The sequence below is a fragment of the Pristis pectinata genome, chromosome 28 (assembly GCF_009764475.1).
Source record: "Pristis pectinata isolate sPriPec2 chromosome 28, sPriPec2.1.pri, whole genome shotgun sequence".
NCBI lineage: Eukaryota > Metazoa > Chordata > Chondrichthyes > Rhinopristiformes > Pristidae > Pristis > Pristis pectinata.
In genome coordinates this window covers 5,400,162-5,425,526 of record NC_067432.1, presented here as the reverse complement: position 1 = coordinate 5,425,526, position 25,365 = coordinate 5,400,162, and the positions used below count along the sequence as shown (strand labels likewise).

The window sequence follows — 25,365 nt, the reverse complement described above, 5'->3', positions numbered from 1 at the left end:
TGAACTGAAAACTTCATTTTGTTACAAATTTCTTTGGTCTATCTGTTCCCTCCAGATGATGCTAATTCTCATTGCCATTGTCTTGCTCCTAGTAATCCAGTGTCTTGTGTTGGTGTACCTTGTTTGACCATGGGTAACATTACAGTTGGACCTGTTTCTTTCTTTGGAAATGGCATAAGTTTTACTTCAGTGTTATACAATCAGAAACCCTATCTGACCCTCTTTTTTTGGCCCAGGAGAGTTGAAAACTAATTGTTGCCTTGGTTCTGTCCAACTGATTTAGGCTGTACAAATGGGTTGTTCTTAAAATTAAAAAAAAAATGCCAATCTACATTATTTTTAGATGGAAATGTTTAGCTTGGCCTTTGCAAGAGGTAGTATTTGCAATCTATGTTATTGCTTAGGATGAAGGGACTGAGAACAATACATCCAACATTGCTGATGATGCAACAATAGGTGAGAAAGTGTGATCATCTTTTGGTCATAAAAGGAAAATCTGAGGTTATCCACTTTGGCAGGAAGAGTAGAAAAAGCAGAGTATTGTTTAAATAGTGTGAGACCACTAAATATTGGTGCTTGAAGAGATCTGGATCTCCTTGTACAAGAAGCTCAGAGTTTGTATGGAGGTCCAACGACAATTATGGAGGTCTATTGCAAGGGGGATTGGGTACAATCGTAAGGAAGTCTTGCCACAAATATACAGGGTTTTAGTAAGACAGTTCTTGAAGTTCTTTACTGTTCTTGATCTCTTAAGAATTTAACTTGCTTGGTGTTGAAGTGGTGAAAGTTTCCTTGATTGATTCCTGGGGTGAAGGTGTTGCCATGAAGAAGTATTAAGCAGAATGGACTATGTTGTCTGGAGTTGAGAAGAATGAGAGATGATTCCATTGCAACATATAATAGTCTGAAGAGGGCTTTATAGATGGATGTTGGGAGACTATTTCTCCTTGACCTGGGACTTATAGTCTCGGGATAAAGAATTGACCTTTTAAGAATGAGGTGAGGAAGAATTGCTTCTCTTGAAGGTTTGTGCATCTTTGGAATTCTTTGCTCCAGGGCTCGGAGATTTTTGAATACTGGGTTGGAGGATTTGGGATTTGGTTGGGAAGACACAGGATCAGCTATGGTTTTATCAGATGATGACAAGGCAACAGAGACTGCATGGCCACCTCCTCCTCCTGTTTCTTATGTTCAAATGTACTACAGGTGGATGAGCTGTAGGTACATTTATATCCTAATTACTTATAAAGTGATAGCTTTTTTCAAGAAAGAGAATTTGTATGGCTTGTACTGCTGCAAACTTTAGTGCAAAGTGGACTATAAGACATCAACCCATCACTGCTTTTGATGCATCCCAAGCACTATTAGTAAAGATTAGCTGAAAGGATTGGAGATTAGCCAACCTTCCTGCTTGGGAAGTATATCTAGTATACCAGCAGGAAAGGGAGCACAAGACAGGAAATAGTTTACCTGTTTATTTTAATCAAAGCATTGTAACATAGATGAAAAATCAATGATGCATCAATAGAAGAAAAGTTTATGCTATCCACAGAACAAAGCTTGCATACAGTAATAGCAATGACCCAAGAAACTGCAGATGCTGGAATCTGGAGCAAAAATCAAACTGTTGGAGGTACACAGCAGGTTGAACAGCATCCGTGGAGGGAAAGGAATTGTCAACGTTCCAGTTTGACACCCTGAGTCAGGATAGAATGGAGAGGAAAGGTAGCTGGTATAAAGAGAGGGGGAAGAGCTGAGAGTGAGACAGGCTGGTAGGTGATAGGTTCTATCTGCCTCCCCACTTTTTTTCCTTTGTCTGCTTCCACCTATCACCCACCTACCTCTGTTTCCCAACTCCACCTCCATCTCCCCATCACTCCTTAACCCTCCTTGGTCCACCTATTTGCTTACCGGCTCCTGTCTTACCTCTCCCCATTTCTTTAGCTACTTCCCCCTCCACTCTCAGACCTGATGCAGGGTCTCAACCCAAAGCAATGACAATTCCATTCCCTCCACTGAATTCCTCCAGCAGTTTGCATTTTGCTCCCTACATAATTTTGTTTTGTATTTGTTTCCTATTTTGCTTTAACTTCCTCTGTCAATTTTAAAATTTTTTTTGTGGATATTTTCAATTGATTTGTATTTTCCCTGCATTTCCATATTCTATAGAGGTATATTAAATAACATTGTGCATTATTAATGTCCACACAGATGACTTCCCTGAATCCACTGGTGTAACGAGAATTATTCAAGCCTTGAATGCAAATGTATGGTCAAATGTTGAGATGAAAACAGGTATGAAATGCAAAATTTTCTAAAGTTTATCATTAGGAGTTTTGTTGAGAAGTGAAACTCTTCAAACTGCATCAAACTCATCAGTCTGGCTCTTTACTTTGACTAATATTGGAATAATAGCCATATTGCACCATTGTGAATATTCTCCAATTTCCACTATCTACACCCTTTGGGATGTCTATGTGAAAATACAAGTTATGACTTGTGTATTAGGACTTGGATTGAAACCATCCAACATAGTTCCCTTGGGGTTCATGTAATCAAGGAAGTGGACTTCTGACAATAAGATAGTGGAAGCCTGATTAACTGCACTTAAAACCTGATGCTCAGATGGAAGTGAAAATGAACTTGCATTGTTGATGTATTTTCCTCTTGCATCAGTATACAAGAACAAAAGAAACCCAGGAGCATGTGTAAGCCACCTGGCCTTTCAATCTTGTTCTGCCATTCAGTATGATCATGGTTAACCTACCCCAGGCCTCAACTCCTCCCCTTTCTCCATAGCCTCAAATCTTTTTTTTGCGCTATATTTTTATAACTTATAGTAATTTATGTCTTTGTACTGCACTGCTGCCACGAAACAACACAATTCACTTCATACAAGTCAGTAATAATAAATCTGATTCTGATCTTTCAAAGATTTATCTACTTCTGCTTTTAAATACTTCTAATGAACTAGCCTCCACAACTCTCTGATGGAGAATTTCAGAGATTCATAACCTTCTGTGAGAAATTTCTACAGACCTCAGTTTTAAATGACAGTTGCCCTTATCTCCAAACTATGTTCCCTTGTTTGAGACTCTCTCATTAGTGAAAACATCTTGACTTCTACCCTGTCGTGTCCCTTTAGGATCTTGTGTATTTCAATAAGATCAGCCCTCTTTGTTCTAAATTCCAAGGGACACAGACCTAACCTGTTTAGCCTCTCTTGATAGGACAATCCTCTTATCCCAAGGAATTAGCCTGGTGAATCTCTTTTGGACTGCCTCCAATGCTGCGATAATATTTTCTTAGGTAACAGGACCAAAACTGTGCACAGTATTCCAGGTGTGGCCTCACCAATACCCTGTACAATTGTATCAAAACTTCCCTAGGTTCTAAACTCCAAAGTCCTTTTGCAATAAAGGTCAGTAGGCCATTTGCACCCATCTGCTAGCTTTTTGTGATTCGTGTACCAGAAACACGTAGATCACTCAGTTGTAGTCTCTTTCTATTTGAATAATGTACCTCTTGATTCCTCTTACCAATGCATGAACTTGCACTTTCCCATATTGAACTCCATTTGCGAATCATAGAGTTATACAGCAGGGAAATGGGCCCTTCAACCCAACTCGTACATGCTGACCATGTTGTCTACCTGAGCTAGTCCTATTTGCCTGCTTTTGGCCCATATTCCTCTTAAACCTTTCCTGTCCACGTACCTTTCCTTTCCTATCCAAGTTTAAATGTCTTTTAACGTTTTAAACTGTACCTGCTTCTACCATGTCTTCTGACAACTTGTTCCATATGCTCCCCACTATCTGTGTGGAAAAAGTTGTTCCTAAGCTGATACCCTACAGTTTTAAACTCTCCTATCCTGGGAAAAAGATTGCAACCATTTATCTTATCTGGCCCCTCGTGATTTTATATAAGATCATCCCTCAGCCTCCTATGCTCCAGGGAAAACAGCCCCTGTCTAATTATACCTCAACCCCTCCAGTACTGGTAACATCCTTGCGAATCTTTCTGCACCCTTTCCAGCTTAATGCCATCCTTCCTATAGCTAGGCAACCAGAACTGTTCACAATACTCCACGCAGTCTCACCAATGTCTTGTACAGCTTTAACATGACATCCCAGCTCTTGTACTCAGTGCCTTGACTGATGAAAGCAAGCATGCCAAAATGCTTTTCTTCACCACCCTATGTCACCCATTCACTCGATTTATGGATATCCTTTTCCAGAGTCTCAATATTTTCATCTCAACTTGTGCATCTGCCTATTTTTGTGTCATCAGCAAACTGTCCCTTTATCCAGTTACTGTAAATAATTGAGGGCCAAGGACTAGTTGCATCTTTCCAACCTGAAAAAGATCCATTTATTCCAATTCCTACTTTCTATGTCATAACCCATTTTCTATCCATGCTAATACATATACCGCCAATACCATAAGCTATTAATGTACACCAGCCTTTTATGAGGTGCCTTGTCAAATGCCTTTGGAAGCCCAAATACACTACATTTATAGGTTCCCCTCTATCTAATCTGGTTATTTCATCCTCCGAGTTCAACACAAATTTGTCAAACACAGTTCATCTTAGATGATCATTTAGGAAAGTTGAATATAATCAAACCAAATTAACATGATTTCATATATTTCTTCTTTTTGATTATTAACTCTAGCATCTTGCCAACAATAGATGTTAAACTAACTGACCTATAATGACTGTCTTTTGCCTTCCTCTCTCGAATGAGGGAGTCACATTGCTGTTTTCCAATCCACTGATTACCCTCCCAGAATTCAGTGAGTCTTGAAAAATTTCAACCAATGGGTTCATTATCTCTGCAGCCACTTTCTTTAAAACCTTTGAGTGCAGTATACTGGTCTTTAGTCCTATGAGGTTTTTCTAATTTCTTGTCCTTCATGATTGGGATTTTCTTCCCTGCTATTTGAAACCAACCCATCTGTTAGTCATGCAGTGTTCTCCATGCTGAAGACAGATGTTAAAAATTAGTTTTAGTGTAACACTATTATAACGCCAGCAACCCAGGTTCAATTCCAGCCGTTGTCTGTAAGGAGTTTGTACGTCCTCCCCGTTGTCTGCATGGGTTTCCTCCGGGTGCTCCGGTTTCCTCCCACATCCAAAGACATATGGGTTAAGAAGTCGTGGGCATGCTATGTTGGCGCCGGAAGCGTAGCAACACTTGCGGGCTGCCCTCAGAACACTCTACCAAAAAGATGCATTTCACGGTGTGTTTCAATGTACATGTGACTAATAAAGATATCTTGTTTCCTGATACTAATTCCCTAGCCTCATTCTCTACAGGTCCCACACTAACCTTAACCATTCTCTTCCTTTTTACATATCCACAGAAACTTGTACTGTTCAGTTTGTTATTATATGCAAGATTTCTCTCTAACTAAATTTCTCCTTGCTTGTGAGCCTTATAGTCTTTCAACTGGTGGTTCCTGAAAAATTCTCATTCCTCTTTGACTACCCACTAGCCTTGATACATTGGGTGTCCTACTTCTCAGTTTAACATCATTCTTCACTTCCTTTGTTAATCGCAGATGGTTTTTTTTTCTCATGGAATCCAAATTTCTAGTTGGATTAATTTCTGCTGAGCATTATGAAGTAGCGTTTAAATGCCTGCTGCTGCTCATCTGCTTAGCTTATTTACCCAGTGCACTCTAGATAACTTCACCTTCATACCATTGCAATTGCCCTTATATAACTCGAAGACACTGGTTTTGGACCTGACCTCAAACTGTATCTGAAATTCTACTATGTTATGGTCACTACCACTTGGGGTCTCTTAACCACATGATCTCTTTTTAATCTATGTTCAATGCACATGAACAAATCTAAAATAGCCTGTTCTTGAGTAGGTTCTGTAATGTACTGCTCTAAGAAGCAATCTCTGATGCACTCCACAAATTCTCTGATACCATTGCCAGTTTAATTTGTCCAATCAATATCCAGATTAAAATCTCACATGATAATTGCAGTTCTAGTCATATGTGCCTTTTATGCTTTACCCTATAGAACTATCAAACTTTGGGGGCCTATAGATTACTCTTGCCCATGTTTTCTTTCCCCTGCTATTTGATATTTTCACCCGTACCTATTCAACTTTACTATCCACTGCATAAGTATTGTCTCTTCGCCATTCTGATCGTTTCCTGGTTAATAATACCACCTTGCTCCTTTCCCATTTGGCCCTTTCTTTTGGAACGCTGTATAACTTGGAATATTGAGCATATAGTCCTTGTCACCTTGCAGCCAATGTATCTGAAATAGCTGTTAGATCATACTTGTGTTTTGCTCTTTGTGACATCATCTCATCCATCTTATTGCAAATGCTACGTGCATTCAAATAGCCTTGAGCTTTGATTTTTTTTTTACAGTTCTTACTTGGTCCAGATTCAATATCTATTGTATACTTTTTCTTATATTTTCAGTCCCTTCCTGTTACACTGTGATCAATTTCCCCCTCACCCTCCTGTAATTGTAAAACTTGATTATTATTTTCTAAATAACTTGTCTATGCAGATTTTCCTGCAGAATGTTCCACACGCAAGTGTTTGTTTTATTTTGATACCGGTTGATTTTGAATGTATTTGCTCATGCATAGAAAGAACAATGGTAATTTGCTTCATTTTACTGTGGGAGTTTATGATCTGCAACTTACGCACATTACAGGCATCTATTTGTGAATGTGCTTTCTTACTCGCTGGTTTTTTCAATGTAATATGAGAAATAGACTGTGGGAAGAATCAAAGTTTTCTTCTCCATCTAAGTAGTCCCTAAGCACTGTGCTGACCTTGATTAGTTTGTTTCTGATTTTTCTCCCCCTTCTGAGGGTGCTGGTTTGCTAGTGTACAGTTCCACAAGTTATTCCTTCAGTATCTCATCAAGCCAGATGAGGTATGTGAGCTATTATAGGATTGCCTGTGGGCAAGGTCTCTGGTTGGTCTGTTTTTCTCTCTTGCCTCCTTTCTTGGATGAACACCCTGTGCTATTGGTCCCAGCCACAAATTCTGCCCTGATTTTTGAGCACACTCTATTCACCTTCTACATTTCTAAATTTCACTGGTACTGAAAATACATAGATGCCACACCATCCTGAGTGAGATTCACTAACTCTATTCTTGTCAGGATTAAAACCTGGGGTGTTTCTGAAATGCAAGACTGATCTTAATCCTTCCTTTCTGGGCTGCTGTAGTGTACTGGCATTTCCAGCTTCCTGTGAATTGATGAAAAGTGCGTGCGTATCATTTTCAGATCATTGCTGATACTGAATATGATACAAGAGGAAGCTAAATATCTCCCTGTTGGCACCAACACCTGTGATGAAAGCACATTTTCGCTGAGCACTTGATTCTATCCTTTGTCTGGTTGAAGAATAACGGAAGCCATCCTATCCCCCTCCACCTGGGAGAGGGAGTTTATTGTCATGTGCTCAAGTACGGTGAGGTACAGGTATGATGCAGCAACATCACAGCAAAAATGAATAAATTTTTAATTTTAAATATAATCTAAAATATTACAGAATCTAATTTCAGTTGAAATAAAACAGAAAATGCTGGAAAACTTAACATTTCAGGTTGAAGTCCCTTCATTGGAAACACTTGTGCAGTTTCTTTTCTTTTTTAATTTCAGTTGAATCTTGTTATTGACACCACTCAGCATTTTCGGTTATCCACGATTCGATTTGCGTTTTCTTGCCCCAGCTCACGTCACAGATTAAATATTTCATCGAGTGAACTTAAGTTGACTAAGATGACACATTAAATCAGGAGTATGTTTTCACAATGCCTTTATCGCATGATTTTAGCTTGCTAGTATTAAATGATCCCTTTTTCAATGCTGTCTGAATTTAAAATAGTTGTGTCTGTTCCTCTGAATTCCCCTTTCAAAGGCTGAATTTCATTCTGTCTTTAAAGGTGAATTTTTCTTTACAATATGTTTTATTAATTCCACAAAGAAAATACAGAGTACATGAATAAAAAAGAAGATAAAAATACTACTAAATACATTGTGTTAAATCATACTTGAATCACAATATATTAGTAATCAAAAATGAAAATTAATAATGAATAAATTGGAATAATTTTATTGTAAAAAAAAATCTAAACCCACTACCAAGACTGAAGCTGTTTAGTAAAAGAAAAACCACAAGGAAAAACCATGACACATAATGATATCAGCCGATATCTGTACTTTAGCCACCAGATCAAGGGTTTTGAAATAGTTCAAAAAAGGTCCCACAGTGTTTGAAAGTTTAAGTTAGATTCAGAAATTGAACAACAGATCTTCTCCAAATTTAGGTATGACATAACATCCAGTAACTATTGAGCTGAGTAGGCGGAGTAACTTCCTTCCATTTAAGCAACACAGCCCTCCTGGCTATAAGAGAAATAAAATCCAATATGTGTAGATCAGAAGTCTCCAAAGTTGTATCTTTTTCTCCAACAATCCTAAATAATGCAGTCAAAGGACTAAGTTTAAAATTTATTTTAAAAAGCACAGAAAAAGTTTGAAACACCTCTATCCAGTATTTTTTTAAGACTCTGGCATGTCCAAATAAAGGTGAATTTTTAAATGCATATTTTTTCAAATTCATAGAAAGCAATGGAGGTGTAACCAGATTTGTAGAGTTATGATGTATTTCACTTAAAACAGTGCTGAAAGTCACCCTGGGGGCACCCATCCTCAGAAATATCAAATCTAACTATTTTGATTAGATTAATTGACGGGATGATGATGCCCATTTAGAACATGGAACAGTACAGCACTGGAACAGGCTCTTCAGCCCACAATGTTGTGCCAAACCAATTACATTAGTAATAAAATGTTCAACTAAACTAATCCCTTCTGCCTACACAGTGTCCATATCCTACCATTTCCCTCACATTCATGTGTCTATCTCAGAGCTTCTTGAACACCCCTATTGTATTTGCCTCCACCCCCACCCCAGGCAGCGCATTCCAGGCACCCACCACTCTCTGTGTAAAAAAAAACTTGCCCTGCACATCTCCTTTGAACTTTCCCCCCTCACCTTTAAATGCATGCCCTCTGGTATCAGACATTTCAACCCTGGGGAAAAGATACTGGCTGTCTACTCTATCTATGCCTCTTATAATCTTATAAACCTCTATCAGATCTCCCTTCAGCCTCTGCCGCTCCAGAGAAAACAACCCATGTTTGTCCAACCTTTCCTCATAGAACATGCTCTCTAATCCAGGCAATATCTTGGTAAACCTCTTCCGCATGCTCTGCAAACCCTTGACATCTTTCCTATAATGGGGTGACCAGAACTGAATGCAGTACTCCAGATGCGGCCTAACTAAAGTTTAATAAAGCTGCAGCATAACTTCCTGACTCTTGAACTCAGTGCCTCAACGAATGAAGGCAAGCAGGCCATATGTCGCCTTTACCACCCTATCATTTCTGAAGTATTATCGTGGGGAATCCATGGGCCTAAAGCCCTCGGGCATGAACTGGTTCAAGATGAACATGCTTATAGTCATGATCTAAATCTGGTAACTTAATTTTTTGATGAAACACAAAAGAATTTGCGTCCACTTTTTTTCTCTTAGATCGGCCTCAGGATTTTGGAATTCTCAGTAGTCTAACTGGAGTACTTGAAAACTGTGGAACTGAAGCAGAAACACAAGAAGTAAGTGATTCTCTAATGAGGAACTGATGCCCAGGTATGATTGCAGCCACAATCCTGTACAGGAATTTTGGTCAATGTCCTTAAATGTCAGATATATAGAAGAGACAATTACAATGTTGGAAAGGCATTTGGATCTGGTACTTGGATAGGAAAAGTGTAGAGGATACGGGCCTAGTGCAGGCAAATGGGATTAGCATAGATGGGCATTATGGTCAGCATGGACAAGGTGAACTGAAAGGTCCTGTTTCTTTGCTGTTATGGTTCAGTGGACCAGGACAAACTGTTAGGTGATATTGTAAAATTGTACATTTTTTCTGCTAACCAATATTTGCAAATGCCCTGTAGATGATTGAAGCTTTGACTTATAGTGCTAAGCAATTAACACACAAGAGACCAACTCCATTCCCAGTCAATAATGATGTAGCCAGCCACATCGAAATGCTACAAATTGACCTTCAAACCCTTAGATTATAGAAGCAAACAATTAACTGGACTTCTCGGTCCTAACTGAGAGCCTCTAACTTGCTGCTGTAAAGTGGTCTTACATTTGCTTGGGTGGAACTTGATTGCTAGCTGTCCAACCTTACACATGCGCAATGTTTGCTCGGATGAGATGTAGAAGAATCTTTACAGTGTCCCAGTAAGATGATGTTGGTATGGTGATCTGTTGCATCTGAAGCTTGTAAAGACTGGTGTAGAAGTCTGATTGTATGTATGAGGTTGTCACTAACAAATGAATGAAAAATTCTTGAACTAAAGAATGATTAGAATGTGAAAGTTGCTATTGCTTAGAGGGTGAGGTGAATAGCTTAGATGCCTTTTAAGTTAGATAGCAAACGTGAGCATGATTCAAACAGAAAAATATTCTGATGGGCTGGGTCGAGCTTTGTTTGCAACGTAAACGCAAATACAGACCTGTTACACTGAATGGCCTGTTTCTTAGCAGTTTGCTTTTTTGCTAAGTATGGCTTTCTGTCTTCAAATACTGATGCCCCAATTAAGGGTGCATTATATGACAAACAGTATTATTGATGCATGCTACTTAGTGAAATTCAACACTATTCTGTTTAATATAGTACCACAGCCTTACAGAAACCTGATGATGAATCACATACACAGGACACCAACAGGGTGGCAGATCTTCAGACCGACGGTGTTATAGGTATGAAATATCAAATCTCTTCTTTTCCTCTCCGTAGTCCTGTTCTTTTAATCAATATTTGGCTGATGTTCTGTATGCTTGTTTTGCCTAGCAGATCCAATGTTACATTTGGATATCCAGGAACTTGCCACTCTTACCACAGGCGAAGTTGACTGTGAAAACTTTGAGCGTTTGTTTGAAAAGCTCAAGCAAATGAAAGGTGGTTTTGCATTGGAAGCAGTTTTAACAAAATGATGGATATTAATCTTGCTGGGGACGTGCCTCAGCTCGGCTTACTGTGTGAGCATTCTGTTTATCCTTGGACATGACCCTTGGGTTCTGTTCTTCAGGAACTTGGAATGTTGGTGTGTGTGAGACGAAATATTTAAATATGTACTAGTAACAGAGTTTAAATTTGCATTTTATGTACTCTGTACTTTTGACATTAATGAGTCATTGAAGAGCACCATCTTTACAATGGAACTCATTTCTTATCCAGTTGAAATTATAGCTTCTACCTAATTTGTGAAGGTTTAATGATGGTTCTCAGTGTTTTTTTTTGGGAAAGTGTTCGGAAGAGGAGTGGAAGAATTGTAGCTGAAGTGTGCATTGCTGGCATATGACTAATGGTCTGGGAATCCTTCCAGCTCATTTTGTAACATGGCTAACTCTTTTTTTAAATTGACAGACAAAGCAGCAACATTACCTCATGAACAAAGAAAACTCCATGCAGAAAAAGTGAGTATCTATTTGTCGATTTTAGGAAAAATTCCAGATGTTTATACATAATGGCAGGTCTCCTGACACATTGCTAACGGGTAAGGTAGGAAATCCATTGCCTAAAGCATTGTGACTAAAGTATGACTAAGTTAAATGTACACTGCAAACAAGATTTAATATCAGCTATTTTGGTTGTGGAAAGTTGTCATCAAACTCACTTGTATGTACGGTGTTTTGCGATTTCTCTGCAGTCTAATCCCACTCCTGTTCACTCTCCATCTTTTGTTTAAACATGTAACTACCTTACTTTCATATTGACTCTACACCAGCATTGGTTTGAGGCAGAGATTTCTAACTACCCTCACACTTTTACTAACTTTCACGTGAATGCTACTTATATTTATCTTCAGTTTCTGCCATCCATTTGCCCTCTTGGACCAATGGATGCATGGTGTCACATTACTTCATTGTGGCCTTGTATAATATTTAAGATCTTTTATCAGATTGTCCTTGGGCCTTCTCTTTTCTAATCAAAATATTGTAACTGCTTAAGCCTCTGTTCAGAAAATTAACCCTTCTCCTTTAGCATCGTAATGAGTTTTTTTAATATTCCATTTTAGTATCCGGACATTGCTGGCAAGGCCAACACTTATTGTCCATCCCTCATAGCCCTTCAGAAGGTGGTAGTGGGCCTCCTGCTTGAAGTGTTACAGCTCTTCTGATGAACATACTCCCATAGCGTTGTTTGGGGGATTTTCAGGATTTAGACCAGTGATACGTTTCCAAATTGAGACAGTGTGTATTCTGGAAGGGAAGCTGCAGGTGGTGGTGTTCCCATGTACCTGCTGCCCTTGGCAATAGAGATCGGAGAATTGGGAGTGCTATCAGAGTAGCCTGGGTGAATAACTAGTGCATTTTGTATCCCTGAGCACCAGTCTTGAAGGGAATGAATGTTTAGGCTGGTTAATGGGGTGCCAATCAAGCTGCACTTGTTTTAACCATTTCTTACTTTTCTGCAATGGTGTCTCTAAAACTCTACATGAGCAATCGTCAATAAAGTCAATGATATTTCATTCAGTGAGGAATGTAAAATGATGGCAAATAGAAGAAGGAGGTTATTGTATAGCTACTAGAGCCTGCCCCACCTTCACAAGGGTCATTAAAATCCTGCACCACAACTCTGGCTTCTCTCCTGATTCCCATAAACATTAATTACATAATCTTGTTTTGACCTTATGGAGTTTGTTGGCATTAGTTCTGGTGGCTGGAATATTATAATATTATAGGTAGAGACACTAAAATTTACCATGTACGTTGCAGGTGTTATCTTCAGTTCTTAATAATTGCTTAAGAATTAATTATTCAGTGGAATATTAGTTAGGCATGATTAAATTATACAGTGCACTATCAAACTGCATGTTGATTGTTACACCTAGTTCTGATACCTAAGTTATGGAGATAACAACATTCCAGTGGTGGAACCAGTGTGGAGGACAGCCAGAGGTTGATCCCTTGCTTAAAGCCCTTAAGTTTTTTTAACTGGAGAAACATGGCCTTTGCTACCTGAAGGAGATAACTGACAGATATAGAGGGAAACAAGGTATTAGGGAAGAATGCAAAAAGTAAATCTAAAATTAAGCAAAAGCAACATGGGAGCAAAAAAAAAGCTGCATGCATTGAAATAAAGGGCAAATTTAGAACTCTTTGAGATTTCTTACAGGCGTAGTGATTAGTATATTGAATTGTTTCCCAGATGGAATAGTGGGATGTTTGAGATCATTCTAGCTTTATTAATTTAAATAAGCTGAGTAGCCTTTGTCAGCCAACACTATATTTGGATAAGTGTTTACTGTGAATAATTTTAGAATGACGTAAATCCAAACCACACATATGAAATTTGGAAAGGCATAGTTGTTCTATTAAAAAAGCATTGGGTAATCTTTTGGTAACTTTATCTTAACACAATACAGTTCAAAGAGTAATGAACTTGTTATTTCAGTATGACCTTTGCTTTTGTACCTGACTTCCAACATTTGAAGATGTCTTTTATTTTGTCTCTGACGTAGATTAGTTAACACCTTTTTTAATCCCATTTCTTGCCTTGCTTTCCTTGTCTCCGCCCTTCAAAGATTTGGATGTCCATGTGCAAAAAGTGTGAAATAAATATTGTAATTGAAAGTAGCAATGTTATCATGGAGACCCACCACAACAAGCTGGCAATATTGATTTTACTGAAGATCATTTGCTGCGGAACGGGTGAACTGTTTAGCCAGACTTGCCAAAAATATACTAACTGATGCTAACACTGAAATAGATTTGCTTCAAAGTACATTGTGCAATTTTTTTTCTCATTTACATGTAATTGCTCTTTTTCACTGCTTCCTTGAAAACGTTGTCTTGTGCTCATCCTGTTTATGGTGAAGATGAGCAGATGTTTGCAGATTACAGAAGGGATTTGTTTACTATTCACAAATCCAGTCCTATTTTATTTGGCAGGTTGCTAAAGCTTTTTGGATGGCCATTGGTGGAGACAGAGAAGAGATTGAGGAGCTGTCTGATGAAGAGAATAATTAAGAGCTGGACCATTTTGTGGCTTTCCAGATGACAGAGATTGATGTGTCGGCCAAGGTGCTGCTTGAGCTTCTCATTAGACATTTCATTCACAGTGTTGCTGGGCCAAGACTTTTCATACAACTTCAGTGCCAACACTGTGACTCAAGTGAATGTTTGGAATTGTGTATGATAAGATACTGATCTTCCTTTAGGCTTTCCCCTCTATCTCGGCCATATTTATTAGACTAAACATCTGACTGAAGTAGTCCTGTGGGAAGAAGCATTGTCTACCCCCCACCCACTCCTTTCTAAGTCACACATTCTTTTAATATTCTAGACATTAGTTATATCAAATTGTACTCCAAATAGATAGCATGGAGAGTGTTTCTTCTGTCCACAAAAGTACTGTGGCACATCAACTTGGCTCTTCTAATTCAGTTCCCACTGGGTAAATAATCACAGTACAGACCTTCCCCTAACTGTGTGGTAAACTGTCAGTTTTCATTAGAAGTGACAGAATCGTGTTTGAAATGAGGATAATGTCTTGTTAAAGTACAAAGTGTGCTTGGGTTTGCTGCTACCGTGTTTATTTGGGAGTCTTGCCTATAAACCGTGCTACTGATGATGTAGGAATGCTTATTGCTGATGCCAGCTATCCAGACTGGGGAGATATTCCATTCCTCAGAGCTCACAACTCTCACCATGATGAAAAAAATAATTCATCAACCCAAATGACATACAAATTAATGTTCTATTAGAATTAAATAAGCATTTAAATAGAATGTCAACTGATCAAAAATTCTACACTTTATTGTCTGATACAGGAATTAAATAAACTGTGCATGTGATCCTGTTTGAGAATATTTTTCAACATGCACCTTGGATAAGGAGAAAATTGAATCATCACTCCTTGTTTGCAAATATCAAGTAGTGAACATTGTGAGGCTCAAATTCTGATGCAAATTGCCTCAGCTGCTTGCTGTTCTATTAATCAATAGTCTAGGTGACCTACATAGACCACAGTTCAATGACTTGTTTAAAACTCTACTCTCTCTTCTGAAATTTCTGCAGAATCATGCCTCATCCCTCCCCATATAACCCCTTCCAGCCATATGTACCCTAACCCTTTGTTATTCTTTAACCTACGTAGCCCACAAGCAAAGTAATTCAATATCTCAAGCACTTTGAGATCCTTGAGTAATGTGGTAACCTTCCACAAATGGAAGATTTTGTCTCAATAGTGTGGCTTTATGTACCATTTTAAAGGAGATTAACTCAAATTTTACATAAACCATGCTTGAAGATGTAAATGCCTAAATGTGTTTCTGGACAGAAAGAGGATTGAGGGATGCTTCAGATGGTAGGTAGATGATGAATGCAAAAATTTTACTGTTGCTCATTTAATTTTCCTTCATTTAAGGTGGTGGGTGGAACAGAATCATATTACAAATACTGCCCTATATTTAATACCACATTTGCAATTTCTGTAACAAAAAATGAATGGGCCTTTTCCTTTGTTTACTGAAGGCACTGGATTATAATCCTGCAATACAATTTTTTTAAAACAAAAAGTATGGTCCCCGAAGTGCTGTCTGTGCATCATGGGTGGTTACATGTGGCAGTTCCTAATAATGGTATTCTTGATGGAGAATGTTGTAAAGAATAATGCAGAAAATTGGATAAACTCCTCCAGACTCTGAGACGTGGGGAAGCAAGTAACGAAATAGACTAGGAAACTTCTAAATTGATTATGAGCTAAATACACTCTGTCATTTGGTTGTGGTGAAGAGTAAGAGACAACGTAACCAAACTCCTGCTTCTGAGCACAATCTAGTAAGGCTGTGACTGCCTTGACGTGAAAAATGAAAGACCTCGCCTCAGTCATGTGGGCTCAGCTTTCACTGTTAAAACTTGCATGTGAAGAGGGGTTGCTTCTGTAAGGCATCTTGTAGGGAGTACTGCTGAGATTCCTAGAAGAATAACTCACTAAGTGTATGCTTCATGATGAACCTCAGAGTAAGAAATATGTAGGTGTTCTTCACCTGTAGAAGACAGTGATCACAGTAACTTGTCAATGTAGGAAAGAAACAATTACCATTGGTGTGATAAAATGAACTTTAATAACATTTGAAACATTTACATAAATGAAGAACTTTTGGCCATTTCCAAACACTTCAAAGTAGAAAAAAACACTAAAGTACAAGAAAGCACCTTTTTTTAATTAAAATGTTAGTTATACAGCATTTTCTGCTGGAACTAAATAGCTTAATGCTCCTTAGAGAGAGAGACCGAGAGAGAGACAGAGAGACCGAGAGAGAGAGAGAGAGAGACCGAGAGAGAGAGAGAGAGAGAGAGAGAGAGAGAGAGAGAGAGAGAGAGAGAGAGAGAGAGAGAGACCGAGAGAGAGAGAGAGAGAGAGAGACCGAGAGAGAGAGAGAGAGAGAGAGACCGAGAGAGAGAGAGAGAGAGAGAGAGAGAGACCGAGAGGGAGACAGAGAGAGAGACCGAGAGGGGGGGAAGAGAGAGAGAGAGAGAGAGAGACCGAGAGAGAGACAGACCGAGAGAGAGACAGACCGAGAGAGAGACAGACCGAGAGACCGAGACCGAGAGAGAGAGAGAGAGAGAGACCAAGTACCTCTACAGAACTTGGTAAAATGTTGATGCAGGCTACAGGGTAGTCAATCTAAATGGCATCCATGTCCCAGTAAGCAGCAAGCAATACTGTAGACAGGTATTCAGTTGGCTTTAGTCTTACAGGCCAATCATTAGTGAAAGTATCTTTTCAGAACTATTACATTTCATTAAATTGGGGGGTGGGGGGGGAATAAACATAACAAGGGGACAGCTTTATTTTGACTATTCCACTGTTGTAAGCATCACAGATGCTGCTGTGGAGAGGTACTTAATGCCATGATGCACTGCACGCTTGGGAAGGTTGCCATTATTCTGACAAGCTTAAAAAGTAGACCTACTGCAGTTGGACTTGCCTGTTTAAACACTGATAACTACAAAAACTTCAAAGCTCTGCTTTAATCTATTGGCACAGAATTATTCCCTTTTATTAATACTTCTGAACTAATAAAGCACATGTAGTTAAATTGCCTTCCATGAACCTTGGGAGAGATCATTTTCTGATGTTATGACATGTTTGAGAGGGGGAATGCTCATCCCAGTCTCTCTACTTTGCTTCTTGACTCAGATCAGGAATGGCAGCATATCTTTATATCTGCCCTCTGGCAAGACAACACTTCTAATGATGTATGCCTTGGTGTATGGCACAGCTAATTTAGTAACTCAGCCTTTTGGAGGGTGCATGGTTGAGCAGCTGGACTGGGGCTAGATAACCTGCCCCAGTTATCTAGGGAATCTGCAGTGTACAAAAGTATTGCTGAATGCTTGTCTCTTGCTTGAGCTAAAGATCTATAGCTGTTAAAATTTCAAAATGCAATATTCATTTTAATTGCAGTCTGGACTAATTCTGCTAGGGATATTTTCTTATTCCTGATTGGGGTGGCACGGTAGCGTAGTGGTTAGCGCGATGCTATTACAGCGCCAGCGATCGGGGTTCGATTCCCATCGCTGTCTGTAAGGAGTTTGTACATTCTCCTGTGTCTGCCTGGGTTTCCTCCAGGTGCTCCGGTTTCCTCCCACATTCTACAGACGTACGGGTAGGTTAATTTGGGGTTTAAAATAGGCGGCATAGACTCGTTGGGCCGAAAGGGCCTGTTACCATGCTGTAAATAAAATTTAATTTAATTTAAAATTTAATTTATAAAACAGCTACCATATCATTTCACTACAGATTTCTTTAAAAAAGAAATCTTTGCATGGTTGCGCAACTCCTGCCTGTGTATGCAAAGTGAAACTACCAGCTGATCCTGTGCACAGCACCACCAGGGACTGGCTAGGTGGTAACTGAATATACATAGTGGTCATGATTGCTTGTTCATACACTTGTTGCATCAACCTGAGCATTCACCTCCGTCTTGTTAGCACAGCAGAACCACAACAAACCAAAGGCAAAATGGAACATTAGAATCAAATAACAGGGCTGATCTGCCTGTATGTACCCATAACAGGGCAATTCCTGAGCATTGGGTGTGGCACAACATTCCACGCAAACTTTGTTTGGCCTGGCTTGGAAATCAGTGGCCTGAGAGCTGGGAAAGTTGTGCTGTCCTGTTATATTCCACAAGGAGACAAAGTGAATTCATTAAAACAGGCGAAATCAGCTGCCAGATGAAAGTCAACTAAATCAAAAAAAGTCTTTGGTTTAAAGTGTGTCTGTGTTTTACTGTTTTAAAAAAATACTTGTTTTAGTTTTTGACATGCTGAGTGATTGAATGTTTGTTAATGACTGACATTCACAATTTAACCAGCAGGTCAGACATTCAATTTAACCAGCAGGTGTGACAGTGAAAGGACAGAGCTTCAATGCCATTCTTGCCACTTGCATTGGGAGAGGACTGGATACCCTGTGTCTCACCAATGCTGGGACCCACCTCCCAGTGGAAGATTACAGTCTGGAGTGTAAATGGAAGAAACTGCTTGATCCAGGGCAAATGAATGGAAGATCTGCCCTGATCACTAACCATGGTGCTCTATTTATCAAACCATATTGAAACTAATACTGCAAAAATTACCAGAAAAGATAAGTTGAAATCTTAAGAATTGGAAATAATAACCTTCCAAGGAAATTGTAACAGTGACACTAACTGACAAGTGATGTATGGATCTGTTAGGAAATGTTCATCTTAGGTGATTCTGTACCAATGGTAGCTGCAATTCTTCCCCATCTGGTTCTCTAATGTCATTCAAGATAGGAAATCTGCTGCCCTTGCCCTCCCATTATATTTGGCTGTTAACGACCTTCTCAAATGACCCAAAAAACAATGCAGTTTGGTGTAATTAGGGGTGGACAGTAAATGTGAGCTTTCCTAGTGCCTTCCACATACTATAAATGAATATTAATATAAATGATTCCAGTTAGTTGTACATCAGTGAGATGAAAGTTAGAATAGGTATGACTACAAGCCGTGGGATGTTCACCAGTGCTCACTGGGCTTGAGCTCTGCTCCTGACAACCTGGCTTCAGGTAAGCAAAATAAGTATTGTGTATATAAATGAAAACATGGGCCTCAGTAAGGCAGGCATATAACAATTTACTCTGAACAATGCAACATCATGCCACGGTGTCTAGATTTTTTTAAGTCTTAGAGTAATACAGCACAGAAACAGGCTCTTCAGCCCAACTCATCCATGCTAACCAAGATACCTATCCAAACTAGTCTCATTTGGCCCATTATCCATCTTTAAGTCCTATTGCATGATAGGAATGTAGTGCAACAGTCATAACTGCAGCTATATAGATGACATACATTGCAAATTTGCAGTACGGATTTGTTTAAGATTTTTGAACAATCGAGAGCTAAAAATAAAATTGGTGAAGTATACCATTTAGCTAATCAAGGAACAAGTCATGTCATCTTGCATAATGTGCTTTCCAAAACACTATCCAGTTTGTAGGCAACAGCTCTGACACTAATCCTAGAAAATCCTGAGTAGACCATTCTAATGTTGTTCCTGTATGTAAATTTAAAATAAAGTATGATTGCTGTGAAGGAGTGTAATTTTAAAAATATACACAAAGGTCAGTTATTACAATCTTCCATCTAATTTAATCATGCTTTCAGTTTTCCTCCAGAAACATAAGTGTTACCAGCTGCCAGAGGAAACCACATGGAAATGTCTGTGACACGGATTGAGCGCATGTATGGGGAGGTGTGGAATTGAGGCCAGCTGTTTGTTCTCTAAGGTGGCAAGAAAAATGGTTGGGAGAGCTCCTCAAAGGCACCCCCATGTATCTAGCACAGTCTAGCCCCAGCCCTCCGATCAGCCTCAACACTTACCTGCTTAAGAGAGAACCCTATACTTCTCATGTCAGATGATCAGGAATTGGTGTTCCTCAAAGGCTTGCTTTACTATCTCAAGTCTAATGCATTGCCACTGAGCAAAACAGCAGCACTGTTTTCAGATGAATTCTCAAATGAAAGGCAATATCTGTTCAGCCTGTATGTTTTACACAGGCTTCTATATCTCAAACTTAACTGTGTTCTACAAGTCTGGTCATTTACTAAATATAGAATTCCTCAAGCAGTTAATATGGCAGCGACCAGTCACTCTGCTTTTGGTGGTTTGTGAGGAACATTGGCTAGGCAACTTGATCTCAACAGCCTTAGTTTAACATCTCATCCAAAAGGTAGCATCTCTTTGTGGCATTTGCTCACAGCAGCACTATGATAAGTACAATAGGGGCTTGTCTTAGCTCTGCTGGTAATTAAGATTATTACACTTAATTTGTCAAAATCTTCCAGGCAGGTAACCTGATGATATTTTGTAACCCTGTGGCTTGACATTGATTTGAAATTAGCATACATTGTATAAAATACCCTCCCCCTATACTTTCCAGTCAAGAAGGAAAAAAAAACAGTAACTGCAAATTTTAAGATTAATGCAGTTAAAACAGCAGCCTAGAGCAGGGGGAACATTTCACATGTTTCCACTGTGGTACAACAACTGATTGAGGGGATGATGCACAGATCTGTTGGCTAAGAAATAATCAGCACTGAGGACTCTTGAAAATAGATGTGTGTGAAGATGTCCCTATCCCTATTCAATACAATAGGGCACCCTCCCTTTTAATATAGAGGTAAATTTATATGCAAATATACACTATAATACTCAAAAGCATTTGAGCACATCACAAAAGGCAAAGATGAACACCATGCAGACAAAGGAAATAAAGGAAGAGTTGAAAGAGAATTCTAAAGTGGGTGGAGTAAAGGGGGGTGGGGGGGGGAGTGGAAAATGACAGGTATGTGGTCTGAGACAAACTGTTAGATCAACCAACTAACTTCATCCTCAGGGCTGAAGTTAGGCAAATATCATTAGCATTTCCCACGTGGATTGGCATTCACTGATCCCTACACAACACACAAAACGTGGTTGTGATAATAAAATCTTTCCCATATGCTCATGTATTTTACACACAAAGTGACACTTGGTTCTATACTGGAGGTCTGAGGAAGAAAACTTATCTAACGTTGCCAAATATTTCCACCTCTGGTCATTTTCCCCTTGACATTCCCTTGGTGTCCTAGTGTAGATGTGAAAGTGAGGTTTCTATACATTAAAGACAATAAATGTTAATAGTTTATAAAGAGGTATCTATAGCAATTGGACATAGGCTTAGTTAACTAAGAGCCTAAGTATTCTGTGCACAATGGCTGTATTGAAATTAATATTCAACATTAACTGTAACCTATTCTTTCCCAAGATCTCAAAGCTGTCATCCCTTCTTCCCTCTATTTGGACTTGAGACCCAAGCTCGAATCCCCTCAATATAACTTTTGACAGTTTTATTTAAATCTTGCCAGTGAAATCCTCCATGCCTGTCCCTTATTTCTGTTTAATTAATTATTGATGCACAAATATAACAGTATAATTGCAGTTAGGTGAAAGGATTCAGAACACAAAGGAGAAACACTGGAAATGTTCATCTGGTCAGTCACATATCTAAATTGACTGAATGGCACTCACTTTTTCTCATTACATTATAAACAACCTCACTGATACATGCATTAAATGTGCCGACTAGTTTAAACCTTTCAATAAGTGCTTACCTCGTACTTAAGTGATTTACAAAGCTCTGCTGATTCCAGGCTACATTGATGCTTGAAGCAGTTCTAATTAACTATTTCAGCTCTTGTTAAATTATGATTACCTTCTGGTAATTCTGGATGCAACAGTTAACAGCAGAGGCAGTTAGAAAATGGAGATTGGCTGTTATAATTTTGAACATGTGTCGGTTTCAAATTGTATTATGACTAGCACACCCATTACAAAATAGCAAACTTCCCTGAAAGGGAAAAGACATTTCCTAAATCTAGTTCTGATGTAGGATATTTGCCCTGTCTTATTAATACTCTGGGAACATTCAAATAAGATCTAAAATTTTCCAGTCATGTGATGGCAATTGAAGAAAACTCCTAATGCACTTACTTCTCAGTGTAATATCAAGTCATGCTCTCCTGAACCAATTTTTCAGTTCAAGTGCAGCAATTTTTACTTCTGTGAACAACAAACAAAGGCACTGGAGGAAGTCAGTGGGTCAGGCAGCATCCATTGGAGGGAAATGGACAGTCAACATTTTGGCTCGAGATCCTTCATCAGGACTGAGGATAAAAAGAGGATCCACCCATCACCTGCCACCTCTTGCTCTACCCCTTCCCCCCCCCCCAACCTTTTTATACTGGTTATCTCCTCCCTTTCTTTCCAATCCTGAAGGGTCTCGACCCAAAACATTGACTGTCCATTTCCCTCCATAGATGCTGCCTGACCACCCAAGTTTTTTGCCTTTGTGTTTTGCTCCAGATTTCCAGCATCTGCAGTCTTGTGTCTCCGTTTTAGTTCCATGAAATTGGTCTGTTATCAACAAAAACACCACGGCACTGATAACATTATGTGTCCATTTGGGGTAAAACCAAGAGAAATACTTTACTACTTTGAATTGTTACAGTTCAGCCGAAGTCTCAGTGTGTCCAGCAATAGAAACATAGCTTGTGTTGGAAATTTGAATTGGACCCCTTCACAAAAAACAAAACTAACAAAAACTATTACTGTAAAGGCAGCAAGTTAAGAAACTAGGGTAAATAGATGCTCCCTTATACAATGGCTGTTGCGAGGGTACAGTTCCACAGATACCAGCTGCTTTCAGTACCTTGCCCAAGATGTGGGAATTGTAGAGTGTAGTAAGGGCATCACAAGCCCCAGGGCAAAGGAGGGCATAATTTAAAAAATGGGCTTAACTACACTCTTATTAGCCACATTCACACTTCTATGATTCATATAGCGCCTTTATCTAGAAAAAAGTACAATGGTATTTCTTAGCGTTCTCAACATAGATCAGATTGTTCAAGAAGAACAGCTCCTAGCTACAATAACAAGTGCTCGTAATCTGTTTCAACTCTGACTACAAAGGAGAGTTTAAAAAGTGGGAGGTTAGCGTGCAAGTCGACCTTCCATTATACTAATAGAAACAAAATATTGGGGGGGAGAAATATTATTACGTTATTGGCAAAAGAAATCACAACTCCCTGCACACTGAGAACATGTCCTGGAAAGACTATCTTCACCCCCTCATCCTCCAACATCTCACGATGTGATTATAGGGATGTGGCTGAAGGACTATTGAGAGTTCACAACCATCACATATTGCAAGGTGGTGAATGGTGGAAGGGCTTTACAGCTTCCCACTCAAGTGAAACAAACTTGTTTGAGTTACCATGGCCATAGCCATCCTTGGCTCGACCATCAAAAATTTCACGAGGCCGCTAGAAGAAAGCAACCGGTGAGCAAGATCAATTTGTCTGTTCAACTTGAATGAACAGTAGTTGCTTGGAAATAGGACATGGAAAAGTCAAATAATATAAAATGGCCAGACTTGTACTTGGAAGAATAATTTGCCAGCTGATTGCAGGAAATAATGAGAGTTCCTTTCCCTCCATTAGAAAATGAGATTGAAAATGGATGTTGTCCTTTTTGCATTTGCCCTTGCAAATATTTCCCAACAGCAATGCCACAGAAAGTGCTTACAGTTATGGTGGGGAAGTGGCAAAGATGGTACCTGATATTGCTACAGAAGAGACCACCAGTGGTGGGTACCATGCAGCAACTTTTGTTGTTTTATTTTTTCTATAAATTATCTGCTACAGCCAGGCCCATAAAATTTGGCAGCTGTCTTCCCTGAGATGAAGCCAATCTTCTATGACATGCTCGAACAGCGAATGGTCGGTGATCCCATTTGGGTTAGGACTTTGTCCAGCCACTGTAGAGGTCCATTCAGATGAAGCTCAATCCAGCAGGGGGTACTGGTCACTGTCTGGCGTCTACAGAAACAAAGGTAGGTCATCAAAATGTGTACAGGAGAACTTTTACCTGGGCTCTATTTCCACCCCTCCCACAATTTTCCAACCAGAAACAATGCAGTCAGCTGCCACCATTGATTGCAGTTTATATCCATGACACACCAGGCATCATTCCTCATAAGGGCCATATTCATTTATAGACCACTTCATTCAATGAGTAGTCACTTAAACATATAATAGTAAAACTTGTTCTGAACTAGGTCCTGACTCCTGGACCAGACCCAAATATGTCAGGATCAGACATCAAAAAAAAAACTGTAGTTCCTCGGGCATGTATCAGTTTCCATTTGGCTTTGGTGGAGTTCTTTGTTCCTTGGAACGTAGGAGAATGAGAGGTGACCTTATAGAAGTGTTTAAAATTATGAGAGGCATAGATAAGGTGGATGGTAACAGTCTTTTCCCCAGGGTAGGGGAGTCCAAAATTTAGGGGGCATAGGTTCAGGGTAAGAGACGAAAGATTTAAAGGGGACCCAAGGGGAAAACTTTTTCATGCAGAGGGTGGTGAGTATGTGGAACGAGCTGCCAGAGGAAGTGGGTGAGACAGGTACAATGGTATCATTTAAGAAGCACTTGGATAGGTACATGGAGGGGCGGGGCTTGGAGGGAATATGGGCCGAATGCAAGAAATTGGGACTAGCTGGGTGGGCACCGTGGTCAGCATGGACTGGTTGGGCCGAAGGGCCTGTATTGCTCTATGACAGGGTTGTGTTTGGCTCAGATTTTCATTATATTGCAGAACAGATCCTCATTTTAAATATGCATAATAACAACAACTGAGGATTGAAGTTAGGATACTTTGGCTTAATAGAAAGTGCAGTGTCCATGGATATTCGGACTCTTAACAGATTTCACAAGCTACAGTTGTATTCCCTGAAACTTGAAAGATTAGGGGCAATTTGAGTTGTTTTCAAAATGAGGGGTAGCATAATGGGGAAGAAACGGGTTAGAAAATTTAGGACTAAGAAGCATTGACTAAGATCTAAAGTCAGGCCTTTCTGGACTAAAGTCAGGAAGCATTGCTACACAGACAGATGGTGGATGTTGATGCTGGGACAAATGTGAATTTTAAATCTGAAGTTGTTAAGATTTTTGATAATTATAAAAGGTATTAAGGATTATGGAAGGAAAAAGGCAAACAATTAAATGGTAGGGCAGCCATGACCCCATTCAACAGCAGACTGGGTTCCTTTAAACCACATCAACTGCAAACTGAGAGCCAGCAATACAAGTGAACGTGACATCAAGACAAAAGGGAGCTGTTAAACAAGGTCACAATCTTGGATTATTG

The 25,365-nt window shown here is 39.4% G+C and overlaps 2 protein-coding genes across 2 annotated transcripts in view; one reads left to right on the top strand and one right to left on the bottom strand.

Annotated features, from left to right (window-relative positions):
- aagab (alpha and gamma adaptin binding protein) overlaps positions 1-14,939 on the top strand; it is a 42,543-nt gene extending 27,604 nt beyond the window's left edge. The window contains exons 6-11 of the mRNA XM_052040259.1: positions 2,212-2,295; positions 9,598-9,677; positions 10,770-10,839; positions 10,931-11,038; positions 11,507-11,556; positions 14,035-14,939. Coding sequence (XP_051896219.1) covers positions 2,212-2,295; positions 9,598-9,677; positions 10,770-10,839; positions 10,931-11,038; positions 11,507-11,556; positions 14,035-14,112 — 470 coding nt within the window. The 3' untranslated portion in view covers positions 14,113-14,939. The remainder of the gene's footprint in view (positions 1-2,211; positions 2,296-9,597; positions 9,678-10,769; positions 10,840-10,930; positions 11,039-11,506; positions 11,557-14,034) is intronic.
- Positions 14,940-23,811: 8,872 nt separating this feature from the next.
- Positions 23,812-25,365, bottom strand: part of smad3b (SMAD family member 3b) — a 90,562-nt gene continuing 89,008 nt past the window's right edge. Inside the window, exon 9 of the mRNA XM_052040301.1 lies at positions 23,812-24,038. Coding sequence (XP_051896261.1) covers positions 23,915-24,038 — 124 coding nt within the window. The 3' untranslated portion in view covers positions 23,812-23,914. The remainder of the gene's footprint in view (positions 24,039-25,365) is intronic.